Raw genomic sequence first — 14,649 nt, 5'->3', positions numbered from 1 at the left:
CCCCCACACATTCAGTTATGTGATCCCATATGGGGTTGCGACCCACAGTTCAGGAAGTTTTGGACTAGATGACCTTGGTGGTCCCTTCCAACTCTATGATTCTCTGATTGTAGCAGAAGCACTGAGGGCTCATGCCACTTCGTCAGATGCATGGAGTGCTGCCCTCAGTTGGTAGATCTCTTATCTGCGTAGCTAAAGCAATTTGAAAAAGAAAAATGGTAAACAGTAGAGCCACAAAATATAAAAGGCGGTGATAGGTCCGGGGCGTTTCTTTACAAAGCCATAATGTATACAAGATAAGAGCATTCTTATCTGGTTTTTCAGCTTGGATATGTTTGGACTGTGTACAGAAATGTCACCAGCTTGCTGCTGCCTTTGTGTTTCATGGATTCTTGACCCTACCATTTACAATGCTCTGTAGCCATCTGCCAGCTGAAAGAAATGGGCCCTGGCCCTTGGAAAGCATATGCCATAATAAATCTCTTACTTTGAGCTGCCAGAGAACTGTTGCTTTTGGTTTCACTGGGCAGCTTCGAGCCTAAATCTGCACCTCTTACCAGCTACCAATCATTGGCCATTTACGTTTAGTAATTAGCAGTGCGTTCCAGGCTGAAGTGCCCCGCATATTTTTTTGAGTTTTTCACGCTGAACTGTCATTCAGGAAGTGATTGCGAAGCCGCACATACCTGCTTCGCATTTCTTAAGAGCCCCTTTAACGTGACCTTTTGTGTTTGCTCCGCCCTCGCTTCGAAGAATCCCCTCAAGGAATCATGCAAAATCACAGCCACACGTTAGCTATGCAAGCCGTGTATGCTAATGGAAGGAATGAAGGAGCAGGTGAATGAGTGGGGGTGGAATTTATCCTTTTGGACCATGAATAGGCATTTTAAAGGTCGCATTTAAAAAATGCAAGCATCAAAATTTGCTTTGAGCGAGCATCAAAATTGACCCTGCATAAATGGCCAGTGTGTGTGCTTTTCCCAAAGGCTGTTGAAGGCGACCACACATCTGTCGGCATCTTGGGCATAAGCAACGTCCAGCCTCTGTTGCTGCTGGTTCAGTGGCTCCCAGAGCTAGAGTCTCCCGAACTTCAGGTTTTCGTCTCGAGCTGGCTGAAGCGGATATGCTGTATCAACAGGCAGAGCCGTGCGACGTGCGTCAATATGAACATGGTCACCCGCATCATCGAGACGCTCAACGGGCACTCTTTGCTGCATGGGACGTGCGCCGAGAACCTGGTCGCTCTCTTGGGGTCTTTGGGAAGCCAGTCGATGAGCTCCGAAGAACTGCACCAGCTCATCAGGCTGTTGAGGACTACGGACCCGAAGCAGGCCCACCCGTACGTCGTCCCTGTCATGCGTGCGATTCTCACAATGGCCCGAAAGCAAGGGCTGGACAATGCCTTGCAGTATTTCGACCTCTCTCACAGCATGGCGGGCATTGCGGTGCCCCCCATCCAGAGGTGGCCGGGTTCTGCGTTTTCCTTCAGTGCTTGGCTGTGCCTGGACCAAGACCAAGTGAGCCCCAACGCCAGTAACAAGGGCGGCAAGAGGAAACAGCTGTACAGGTATATCAGGATGGAAGGAGTGGGTGGCATTTGCTAGGCGGCATTTGCTAGGCAGCGAGAGACTGCTTCCTTGGTTTATGCCTTCTTCATGTCCCCAGAGCCACATTGCTAACTCATGCTGATTTAAACCATACTTCCGCAGTACATTGTTCACAACCAATCAGAGCCAGCGTGGTGTAGTGGTTAAAAGTAGTGGTTTGGAGTGGTGGACTCTGATCTGGAGAACCGGATTTGAGTCTCCACTCCTCCATATGAGTGGCGGATGCTAATCTGGTGAACCTGGTTGGTTTCCCCACTCCTGCACATGAAGCCTGCTGGGTGACCTTGGGCTAGTCACAGTCTTGTCAGCCCTGCCTACCTCTCAGGGTGTCTGTTGTGGGGAGGGGAGGGGAAGGTTATTGTAAGCTGGTTTGATTCTTCCTTAAGTGGTAGAGAAAGTCGGCATATAAAAACCAACTCTTCTTCTACTACTACTATATGGGAATGTTTGTGGTGGAGAAGGTGCGTATTCTGTGTTTCCATAAGATTGGTAGTAAGGAGAGAAGAGGTCAGCCTGAACATGAGCTGAAGATCAATTCAAGTCCAGGAAGGAATAAAGTCTGGGGGGGGGGGGATATCAATATATTAGACAAGTCAGGGAACTATGATAACCTTTGGGGGAAGGGAATTTCCTTCCTCCCTACCCTGTCTCCTACCTGTTTGCTTCGTTTTCCCTCCCTCACTTCTGTTCGATTCCACTTCTTTACTCACCAGGGGTGGATTGGCCATTATGACCACCAGGAAAAGTCCTGGTGGCTGGGGGTGTGGGGGGAGCCTCTTGTGAGCTTCCATGAACACATGAAGCTGCCTTATACTGAATCAGACCCTTGGTCCATCAAAGTCAGGATTGTCTACTCAGACCGGCAGCGGCTCTCTAGGGTCTCAGGTTGAGATGCCGGGGATTGAACCTGGGACCTTCTGCATGCCAAGCAGATGTTCTACCACTGAGCCACAGCCCCTTCCCAGTGAAGAGGCTAGCCTTGTGGAGTTTGAGCCACTGCTGGGCGACTTGTACGGTGGTGGCTTGTCTGCCTGGTCTGGGTGGCACATATGGTGATGGGTGGCACCATTGCCATGTGACTCACCTAGGCTTGCTGGGTGAGATGGCCACTACTGTATGACTCACCTGGTGATGTTGCAACTAATCTGGGCACTGTGCATCATTTACCTGGGCCAGGACGGGCCTTCTTTGATCAGTGGGGCGCGGTGGGGGGGGGGAAGGGCCCTTTTCTATGCCATTTTATCCTCCTGTTCCATGTCTGCCACTCACGCTTTGCCTCTCCCCAATTTTCCGGCTTGTCCTGCTTCCTCGCTACTACTTATTCCAACCCCCAACTCATCTCCAGCCTGAAAATTGAATACATTAGAACTGAAATCTGGTGAGATAGTCTTGTAAGATCTTGTAAGATCTTGGTAGCCATTGTGGCTGCTTAGGCAATCCAGAATGGCTACTGGGATATTGTGTTGCTGGATCTCAGGAGTTTTTAACTATTTTGTTTTATTCCCTCCCCTTTTGATTCCTCAGATCCAGAGGAACCATTGTGTTTGCAAAAGCATGTGCCTAGCCCTGGATGGCCTCATTGTGTGGATTTTTTGATCCATATAGTAGAGGTACTCAGGGGAGGTCGATATAAGATATTACTTGTGAGCCTATTATTTTATGTATTTGTGTATTATGCGCAGCACACTCTGTGTTTAGAAAGGTCATTAGGCTCCCAGATATTCTCCCATTCAGTCATTGACCAGGGTGTGATCAGCTTAGTTGTGGTAAGCTGCAGTACTGCAGTCCAAGCTCTGCTCACGACCTGAGTTCGATCCTAACGGAAGTTGGTTTCAGGTAGCCGGCTCAAGGTTGACTCAGCCTTCCATCCTTCCGAGGTCGGTCAAATGAGGACCCAGCTTGCTGGGGGTAAAGGGAAGATGACTGGGGAAGGCACTGGCAAACCACCCCGCAAACAAAATCTGCCTAGAAAACGTCGGGATGGGACGTCACCCCATGGGTCAGGAATGACCCGGTGCTTGCACAGGGGACCTTTACCTTTATCAGAGTCTGTCAGACCAGACATTTGTGCTGTCCAGTTGACACTTTCTTCTCTAGATACATTTCGTATTGTTGAAGATATAGTTATGTAAAAAGGCCTTCTTTTACTTGGGCTAGGAGTTCCACAGTGGTATTCTGTGAATTGTGGGTGCTCAGATGAGCAGGCTGCAATGTGCAGTTCTGATAAGGAGCCCTGAGGTAAAATTGGGAGGCCATGGTTCTGAGAGAAAACAAATCCCCACCACATAAAGAAGTTGGTTGGGTTCAATTTGTTCTTTCGGAATGGGTAGAGGTAGCAGCAGGGAATGGCTTTAAATAGAGTTAACTGACAGCTAGAAGAGTGAGCTGTTTATTTGCTGGTACAAACAGCTCTATAAAAATTAGGAATAACCATCTGGATATTTCTGATGTAGTAACTGCAGTAGCAATGAAAAAAATGTTTCATCTGTGGGCCGCCGAATGATGCAATTTCCCTTTTTTTAGTATTGATCTGACCTCTAAAAATCACTTCAGGTTGGAACAAATTGACTTCAAAATAGGTCTTGTACGTTTCCTCTTAAACACGCACTTTAAAAAATACAAGAAATTACTACGTATAATTGTTGTGTTTTTGTTGTTGTTGTTTAATGGCTGGAAGAGATTAGTGACTCATTTTCCTTTTTTTTTTTTTTTTTATTTATTTTCTTGCAACTTTGAGGGATACAGAGAAGGAAAAAGGGAAAGGGATAGTTGTTAACATTATAAAAACAATACAGTATTGTAAGATAATTTCTGAATAAAATAAGGTTACAGAATGACTTTGGTTTAAAATTCTTGCTTCATAATATCTCTTATATTTTAAAAATTCTTATTCTTATTTAACAGTTATTTAAGGTAAAAAATATACAACAGAGTTTTATAATATTTTAGCATAGATTGTTCATGTTAGTTGCATTTCATATAGGTATAAAAGGAAGCCCACTTTTCCTGAAATTGTTCGATAGATTCACTGTGTTTAGGATTTAGTTCATCAGTCATTTTAGCCATTACTGCATATTCCAAGAGTTTTTCTTTCCAATCATCAATTTCAGGTATGTGGGTCTGTTTCCATGTTCTTGCTAGGATTATTCTGGCGGCTGTTGTAGCATACTTAAAAACATCATGCAATTTTTGAGGTATGTTTAACGGTACTATGCTAAGTAGGTAAAATTTTGGGTCGAATAAAAACTTCGTATCTAACATCAATTGTAGTTCACGATGAACTCTTTTCCAGTATAGTTGTAGCTTTGAACACGTCCACCAGACATGAAAATAAGAGCCATCTGATTCTTGACATTTCCAACATGCGCCTTTTTTCCCTGGAGTTGTCATTTGGGAAAGCATATTGGGAGTCAGATACCATCTATAGAAGGTCTTATACCAATTTTCTTTCACTTCTTGGGAAACAGTATATTTCAATTCGGAAGAGCAAAGTTTTTCCCATAAGTCCATCTTAATCATTTCTCCAAAATTTTGCATCCATTTTATCATATTTGTTTTCACTTGTTCTTCTTCTGTATCGTATTTCAGGAGAAGTTTATATATTTTTCCTAATATGTGTGAATCATTTTTAGATATTAACTGCTCAAATTCGGTTAGTTCACGGAATGGTTGTGGATATGAGCAGTCTTTTTGCAAATTGGATCTCAATTGTAAAAAAGTTAACCAGTTCAGCTTTTGAAATTTTTCTTGAAGTTTGATCATATCCTTGATTTCACCCGTGGACTCTATCATATCGTTGTAGGTAAAATGAACACCCGGTTTTAGTTTAACATTATCATGATAAGCTTCAGTTGGTGACATTATTGATGGTGGAGAAGGACTTATTCTCTTTTTGTATCTTTTCCAAACTTTTAGTAACGCTAGTGACTCATTTTCCTGTTCTATGCAACAGAACAGCCCAGTTGCTTCTAATATCACTCTGGAAATTTAGTATATAAGCTAGTGAAGAGTGCCATCTACTGCAGAATTCATGCCCTATTTGTACGAGGCAACATCCTAAATCCTGGTCTAAACCTCCATTTTTTAAGTGTGAGGAAAATGCAGGCCAAAGTGAGAAGTTAGCCTCCTGTCCGTTACAGGGAAGGGCTACATCTGATCAAGGGTGAGCTGTCGATGGTGACCCTGCTACGAAAGATAATCTTACAATATCTTGAAGGCCGCTCTCTCCTTCTACATGAATGCAACTACCTAGGCTGTTCAGGTCTCACAAGCGAAACAAGGAGACCACCAAGGAAGTCCAGGATTGCTATGCCAAGGCAGGCGATGGCAAACCACCTCTGTTAAGCTCTTGCCTTGAAAAAGCTACAGGGCTGTCGTAAGTCAGCTGCACCTCGGCTTCACTTTCCACCACCAATTATAAAAGGAGTCTCCGGGCTACCACCCTGATGGGAAGACCTCCTCCCGCCCCCGGTACAACCTGATAGCTCTTTGCAAACGGAATGTTTACCTGGATACGACAAGAGTTGGGACACTTGACTTTTGAGAAAAAAGAGGATGATAGCCATGTTTAAATATTTGAAGGGATTCCATGTTAATGAGGGAACTAGCTTGTTCTCGGTTGCTTCAGAGACTAGGACACGGAGTAATGGATTTAAACTAAGAGAAAAGAGATTTCCACCTAAACATTAGGAAGAACTTTCTGACGGTGAAATGCTCTGCCTCGGAGGGTGGTGGAGTCCCCGTCTTTGGAGGTCTTTAAGCAGAGGCTGGATGGCCATCTGTCGGGAGCGCTTTGATTGTGGGATCCTGCATGGCAGGGGGTTGGACTGGATGGCCCTTGTGGTCTCTTCCAACCTTGTGTGATTTTGTGATTTGGGTGTGTATTTCCAGCCGGGTGACTTACCTTCCTTAAGAACCTCTTTTTTTCCTTTTTGTAGCTTCTTTACAGCAAGCGGGGTGGGCTTTGAAGCATTCATTACCTGCTCTGGAATGCTGGTGGTCGCCGTGTGTACAAAGAAGGAATATGCCACGGTGATGCTCTCAGATCACTGCTTCTGCGATTCTCTCTGGGTAAGAGGCGCTGTTCCGGCATATAAACACAGCGCTCTAAAAAATGTGAACTGGGTTCCCATAAAGAGGTCCTGGGAATTGCCTGAGAGAGCAGAGGATTATGGAAATGCCCTCTCAACCTTGCCTTCTTTTAACCTCCACCAGTTCATTCAGCAAAGGTTTATTTATTTATTTATTGCATTTCTAACCCGCCCTCCCCGGCTACAGCCAGCTCAGGGTAGGTAACAGTCTCTGAAACCATACAAAAATTCATAACATCCATAAAGGTTTCTGTTTTATCTGGCATACTAGCCCCAAAAATTTCAATTTTATTTATTTATTTATTTATAACACCCATAAAGCATCCATTGAACAGTTATATAAAACCCTAAGTCATAAAGTCATTAAATTAAAAATCAAAACCAAAGATGGCGTGCAGTGCCCCTTGTGCTGATTGTAGAGCAGGCACTCACCCCTCCAAAACCATACAATACATATATGGGGGGTGGGGTAGAGAGGCCAGTAAAGATGGTACCCATGGCTGTCCTCAACTGTAGGCCTGGTGGAAAAGCTCTGTCTTGCAGGCCCTGTGGAATTCTGTAAGCTCCCGCAGGGCCCTGATGGTTCCAGGCAGAGCATTCCACCAAGCCGGAGCCAGGGCTGAAAAAGCCCTGGCTCTCATCGAGGACATGCTTAGGGTCAGGGACCACCAGCAAACTATCATCTGGCGTTGTGTTTCAGTATGTCAGACCATGGTTTAAAATGAAACTGTTTAGAATCTGGTTTTGCTCTGGGTGCGTTTAGACATGCCCTCTGCATTCATATCACCACAGGCTAATAGTGATTAAACGTAACAGTGGACTTGGATAGAGGAAGCCTGAGGGGGAATTTGCAGCTGATAGTTAGGGGTTTAGGGAACAGTATGGTCCGCTACCTAGCCCAGGTAAATTATATTTCCAACTGGCCTATGAGAAAATCTCAGGCGTGCTCTTCCTTGACCCGTGACATACAGCTCACTGCTATGGTACTTTTGTTTGCTTGATGGTGTTCAGGGATGAATGGGTAAGAGAGCCAGCATGGTGTAGTGGTTAACAGCGGTGGTTTGGAGCGGTGGACTCTGATCTGGAAAACTGGGTTTGATTCCCCACTCCTCCAGATGAAGCCAGCTGGGTGACCTTGGGCTAGTCACACATTCTCAGCCCCACCTGCCTCACAGGGTGTCTGTTGTGGGGAGGGGAAGGGAAGATGATTGTAAGCCGGTTTGATTCTTCCTGAAGCGGTAGAGAAAGTCAGCATATAAAAACCAACTCTTCTTCTCCTCCTTCTCCTCCTCCTTTGTGTAGTTTACAATTGAGAAGCCCTCATTGACCAGCTGGTTGTAACTGTTTTATAGAAATAATAGCGGGGACTTAACTGAACGGTGTGATCCAATTTCTCAACAGCACCATATAAGCGTTGTTCACATGCCTGGGAAGAGACCCTTTGGCCAAAGCCTTGTCTATATTTATGTGAATGGACAGCAGAAGATCTCCGCACCACTCAGATTTCCTGCCATGAATGAAGTAAGTGTACTACTGTACATAATGTCTTCCTGAGTTGTTTGGATAGAATGAAGATCCTGAGTTACAGTTATCAGGCCCGAACAAAGGCGATGTCCTTGTCGTACAGTACAGTACACTTATAAATAAGGACTGTTGCTAGACATGGAGCATTTCAAGCAGTTACACATTAACACTTGAAGCTGCTTGATACTGAATCAGACCCCTGGTCCATCAAAGTCAGTATTGTCTACTCAGACCAGCAGCAGCTCTCCAGGGTCTCAGGCAGAGGTCTTTCACATCTCCTACTTGCCTAGTCCCTTTAACTGGAGATGCCGAGGATTGAACCTGGGACCTTCTGCAAGACAAAGCAGATGCTCTACCCCAAATCCCTTCCAAACCCAGTAAAGTCTAATAAAACCTGTTAGAATATTGGACAGATGGGGTTTCACATGCCTCTAATACTGGATTTGCAGCTTGAGGTGTTTTTAGATTTGCCCCCGTGGATGACCAAGCGTTATCTGTGTCACGAAATCCTTTTTCCTGATTCCAAATTGAGCATCATAGATGCCACTTTTTGGAAGGAAATGACCTCACTACCGATACCTGCGCTTTGGTAACATACCTTTTAAAATGCGTACATGTGGAACTGGATGTCATTTGTTAATACATTTCTTTTCTTCTTACATGGGGGAATCTCCAGCTGTTTATTTCTTGCGGCATTGGTTCCGCTGGCCAAAGGACCACGACTCCTCCACCGTCCCAGATCCCAGACCCGCCTTTTGCTTCCCCCGTAATGCCTCATCGGACCTCCTTCGGTGGGATTCTCTCTGCAGGCAGCTGGGGAGGGCTGCTCGGGAAACCAGAACTGGTCACCAAGCTGATTTCGGCGGGGACTCAAGACAGCGAGTGGGGATGCCCCACCTCTCTAGAAGGCCAGCTTGGATCTGTTATCATATTTCATGAAGCCCTGCAGCCTCATCACGTGAAAGCGTTATATCTGGCAGGTAAGCCTTTCTATCTGGCAGGTAAGGCAGTAGGAAAAGAGGAAGACCCAACGAGAGATGGATTGATTCCATAAAGGAAGCCATCAACGCTTTTGTATTTGTGAATTGCCTGCTCTGGAGGATTTACATCATTATATACTCGACTGCCCTCTGTATGCAGAACCTAGGGCTAAATTTCTTGCTGGGTTGGTTTCTGGTTTAAATACTTGCTCTAGTGTTGAGAAACTAGTATTTTTGTTAACAAACTCTGATGGTTTTGTTTCCTATAAAACTTCTCTGTTTGCCTTGGCAGCAAAGAAAATAAGATCCAATGTAGCTGCTAAGAGAGTCGATCCAGTGAGCTGATTTTAAATGATTGATAGGTCTTACTGATTTGCTGGGATTTCACTGCAATTTTTAGCGAACATTGTTTTGCATTTTACTAATTTATCTAATATAGTTTTGCATTGTACTAATTTAGAATATTTTCCTTTTTTATTATGTATGTTTATAACTATTAGAGGTAATTGTTGACATGTTTATAATGGGCTTTGGCTACATGCAAATAAAACTCGTTCATAAAGGAAGCCACGGCTCTCAGTTTGCAAGACCCGAGCAAGGCTGTTAAGGATAGGATGTTTTGGAGGACATTGATTCATGAGTGGGAAGCAGCTTGACAGCACTTAACAACCCCCCCCCACACACACACACACGCACACAAACAAGCCCTTCAAGAACTGTCTGTCTTGGATATGTCAGTGATACAGACGCATGTCTATATCCCACAAGTAGAATTTAGAGCAGACCTGGTCCCCCTAGTTATTTGAAAGTGTAGACCTGTTAGGTTCTTAATAATTATCATTTTAGTTGTATTAGGTCAGCGTTTCTCCACTAGGGTTCCGCGTGAAATCACTAGGGGTTCCGCGAGAAACAGTGATGAATAGGCCAATGATATGTAAATATGTAATAATTTTTATGCAGGGGTTCCCTGAGACATGAATATTATTTCAAGGGTTCCACAAGGGTAAAAAGGTTGAGAAATGCCTTATTAGGTTGACAGAAATCAATAGAAATATGTAGAAATATTAAATTTCAGGTTTTGTTTTTTTTTAATCAAATGACCATACACACATGTGTACAGACGCTATTAAACAGGCTACTGGCTCTGCATATATTTCTAATTATTGTTTAGTGCTTGTGGCATGTTGTGCTAGTCTGGTTTATTTTTTATTTTTTTTGTGGTGGCCTCATAATTATCTGTAGGGTTCCAGCTTCTTCTTGAGTCAGAATCCCACCCTTGCGTATTTTCATGGAGGCATGGAACCCTGTACCCAAACTTCTCTCGCGCCTTCACTGTGCCAAGGAGAATTTCAACATCGTCTGTATTTGCAATAGTGTCATAAAACTTGTCGGCCCAAATTTGAAATGCACTGTAATGTTTTTCATATTTTGAAGGTCCCAACAGCTTAACTCCATGGAAATCCCAGGAGGCCGAGATGGTAGATTGGTCTAGCAAAGTCCTCCTTCACTATACTCCAAAGGTAGCAGACAACAGATTCTTTTTGCCTAGTTGTGCATGTGCGAATTGAACACAATATTGTAAAAAAACAGAGTCACGTGAACTAGGACTTGCTGCTTCTGTTTTTTAATCTGGGGGATTAGCAGTAACTTCCTAAACAGAGTTGGAACCTTAGGAGTAGCACTCTTATGAAGCCACAGAAAATTGTAATGAGAGAAATCCTTGAACAAAAGTAATTTGTACCAGCACGGTGTAGTGGTTAAGAGCGGTGGAGAATCTAGTCTGGAGAACCGGGTTTGATTCCCCACTCCTTCACATGAGTGGCAGACACTAATCTGGTGAACCGGGTTGGTTTCCCCACTCCTGCACATGAAGCCAGCTGGGTGACCTTGGGTTAGTCACAGTTCTCTCTGAATTCTCTCAGCCCCACCTACCTCACAAGTTGTTTGATGTGGGGAGAGGAAGAGAAGGAGATTGTAAGCCGGTTTGATTCTCCTTAAAAGGTAGAGGAAGTCGGCATATAAAAACCAACTCTTCTTCTCCTCCTCCTCCTCCTCCACTTTGTTCTATTACCCACACTTGGATGGCACAGGAAATTGGAGTTGGAAGACTTCCAAAAGCAGGAAGTCTTCAATTGTGCTATGCATATGACAGGAGGGAGGGAGTACAGAACTAAGTCAGATTAATGCCCATTGCAAACAAGCCTCTTTTTGTTTGTTTCGTTTCTCAATCGAAGCTTAATTTATTATTCTTATTTGTGAAATAACACGGGCACCTGTTTTCTGTGTTCTTCTGGCAGGCTTGCCGAAGCCCAATATGTCTTGACCTGTCCCCAAATCTTTTCCACGGAAGGCTAACTGGAAACAAAGTTGTGAACTGGGACATCAAGGTAAACAGTTTCAATAGCCTCCTGTAACTGTTGCTTTAATTTTTGCTAAATAGCATGATTAAGGCACCTGAGAGACAGCCACATGACACAGCAATATGTTCTGGGACAAATTTTGGTGTGAGTGTTTTGCAGAAAGCAAAGAAAGGAGGGTAGTGAGGGTTATGGAAGAAGGCAATAGTAACAGAAAGAAGGGATGTTGGCATTGGAATGTGGGGACAATAAAAATGCAATCACTTGGGATGAGTAAACCTGCAAAAGAAAATCCTTTGCCTTTATTATGGAGGGGAGTTTCTCCCTTTTGTATGGAGAGTGTCAAAAATATTCCTTTGGGGAGAAGTTAGGCAGATCATGAGAGGGAGGGCAGAAAGTGTTGCATTAGTGTTTGGCCCTTTCTTACATGCCCAGGGTAATGCCGACTGCCACTTCGGGGTCAGGAAGCAATTTTCCTCCAGACCAGATTGGCCAGTGATCCTGGAGGGTTTTTCCCATCCTCTGGGCATGGAGTAGGGGGTCACTGAAGGTGTGTGTGTGTGGGAGATAATTGTGAATTTCCTGCATTGTACAGGGGGTTGGATTAGATTACCCTGGTGGTCCCTTCCAACTCAGTGATTCTATGATTCTACCAGAGAAATCAGTGGCCGTCACTGACTTCTATGGGAGCCCCCACTGCCTCTTTTAGAGGCTGTGCTGTACCAGAAACCCAGTGTGACCAACAGACATGCCAGTAAACTGATCACCATATGTGTATTTATATTTATTAGTACACTTACAAATAGTTATTTTTATTTGTGTACATACGTGCATCAATATGAGCCCCGTGAGGCAGAGTGGTAAACTGCAGTACTGCAGTCCAAGCTCTGCTCATGACCTGAGTTCGATCCCGATGGAAGTCGGTTTCAGGTAGCCAGCTCAAGGTCGACTCAGCCTTCCATCGTTCCGAGGTGGGTAAAATGAGGACCCAGCTTCCTGGGGGTAAAGGGAAGGTGACTGGGGAAGGCACTGGCAAACCACCCCGTAAACAAAGTCTGCCTAGTAAATGTTGGGATGTGACGTCACCCCATGGGTCAGGAATGACCCGGTGCTGGCACAGGGGACCTTTACCTTTTACATACGTGCATCAGAACCTCTGTCTGGCTGGAACAATTGTGGTTTTAAAAAAAAATCTTTTGTTTTTGTTGGTTTACTTTCTTCCCCCTCGCCTTTCCTCTTCTTTCTCCCCCCACCTTCCCCGTTTACTTGTTGGTTTCTCAAGGATATGATCAACTGTGTGGGTGGATTAAACGTGCTCTTCCTGCTGCTAGAGCAGATCAGCCTCCTCGGCGACCAGGTGCCCGACAGGACAGACGGGCAGCCTCTTGAATTGGCAACACCAGTCGAAGGAGACTGGGTGGTGTTAACTTCCACCAAGGCGTCAGGTAGGGAAAGGACTGCGGGCCGAAATGGCACTGTAACCTTTTCTCTCGGCTTGAAGGGAACAGTGGGATGAAAATGAATAAAATGTTCCTTGATTTTGTAAGAATGCAAAAAAAAAAAAATGTAAAGGCTGTATTGTTGTCTTGCAGAGGCTCGCTTGGAGAAGAACATAGTCGCAACTTTCATTTTGGTGATAAAGCACTTTATTCAAAGGCATCTGATCAACCAGGAGAATCTCGTTCACACGCACGGAGTCGCCACCTTAGGAGCCCTATTGCAGAACGTGAGCAAAAAAACCCCTATGTGTGTGGGTACATTACAAATCTTTGCTGCTACCAGTTGGACTAAGTGGTGCTGAGAAGCCATCGTTCTTGGTACAGGCTGACTATCCCTTACCCAGACTTCTTCAGACCAGAAGTCGTCCGTATTTCAGATCTTTCCGTATATTGGAATATTTTGGAATTTTTGCATATACATAATGAGATATCTTGAGGATGGGACCCAAATTCATAGAATCATAGAGTTGGAAGGGACCATCAGGGTCATCTAGTCCAACCCCCTGCACAATGCAGGAATTACACAACTACCCTCCCTCCCCACATCCCTAGTGACCAGAAGATGGCCAAGATGCCATCATTTATGTTTTATATACACTTTATACACATAGGCTGAATGTAATTTTAAACAAAAGAGGTGTCTGCAGCAGGCACCTCTTTGGAAAATTGTTGCCCACATCATAGGAGGATTCTTTGACTTGGAAGCTCCCGATATGTTGTCATTGGCCCCAGCTGCCATGACAGCCATTTGGCGGACGGCTACATCGCGCATGGCAGTCATTTTGTGATGATGGCAACTACCTATTCTCAACATTCCAGAAACGACCACAGGCTCACCAAGACACAGGACCCCTGTAGCGTTTCAGTAAACACATAATACAAGAAATTTGTCTAAACTATCAAATAATAGTAATAGTATGAACAGGATAATACATACTATTACTATTATTTGAGGAGGGATTGTGGCTCAGTGGTAAAGCATCTGCCTGGCATGCAGAAGGTCCCAGGTTCAATCCCTGGCATCTCCAGTTAAAGGGTCCAGGCAAGTAGGTGATGTGAAATATCTCTGCCTGAGGCCCTGGAGAGCTGCTGCCGGTCTGAGTAGATGATACTGACTTTGATAGACCAAGGGTCTGATTCAGTATAAGGCAGCTTCATGTGTGTTCATGTGTTCAAAATAAGAAGGTCATGTGTAAATGGATTTATACAAAATGACTGTGTTGTTTTTTTTTAAATCTCTTTGGCAAAAATTAAATGTGAAATATTTTGTCTGTTTCTTTCTAGGTGCCAAGAAGCTTCATGGATGTGAATGTCCTGATGGCCATCCAGTTGCTTATAGAACAGGTCTCGGTGGCCAAAAATGCACAGCTTTTGCAGCAGATGTATCAGTATCTACTTTTTGACTTCAGCATCTGGAACCGTGGAGACTTCCCATTTAGAATCGGTAAGGTTGTCAGTATATTAAAATGAAAGAGTGCAACATTGTTTGCCACACATAGAACTTGGCTTCCAAAGCAAGGTGATCCAGTGGGATCAGCTGTCAAGTTGCAGCCGATCCCATAGGGCAGGGGTGTCAAACTCAATTGTTACAA

The 14,649-nt window shown here is 44.5% G+C and overlaps 1 protein-coding gene across 1 annotated transcript in view; it reads left to right on the top strand.

Annotated features, from left to right (window-relative positions):
• Window positions 1–14,649, top strand: part of NBEAL1 (neurobeachin like 1) — a 130,195-nt gene that overhangs the window by 55,771 nt on the left and 59,775 nt on the right. The window contains exons 13-21 of the mRNA XM_056861453.1: window positions 987–1,567; window positions 6,545–6,677; window positions 8,099–8,218; window positions 8,898–9,201; window positions 10,636–10,721; window positions 11,499–11,588; window positions 12,841–13,003; window positions 13,151–13,284; window positions 14,342–14,501. Coding sequence (XP_056717431.1) covers window positions 987–1,567; window positions 6,545–6,677; window positions 8,099–8,218; window positions 8,898–9,201; window positions 10,636–10,721; window positions 11,499–11,588; window positions 12,841–13,003; window positions 13,151–13,284; window positions 14,342–14,501 — 1,771 coding nt within the window. The remainder of the gene's footprint in view (window positions 1–986; window positions 1,568–6,544; window positions 6,678–8,098; window positions 8,219–8,897; window positions 9,202–10,635; window positions 10,722–11,498; window positions 11,589–12,840; window positions 13,004–13,150; window positions 13,285–14,341; window positions 14,502–14,649) is intronic.

The sequence above is a fragment of the Euleptes europaea genome, chromosome 15 (genome assembly GCF_029931775.1).
Source record: "Euleptes europaea isolate rEulEur1 chromosome 15, rEulEur1.hap1, whole genome shotgun sequence".
Lineage (NCBI taxonomy): Eukaryota > Metazoa > Chordata > Lepidosauria > Squamata > Sphaerodactylidae > Euleptes > Euleptes europaea.
This window is presented reverse-complemented; position numbering and strand designations above follow the sequence as displayed.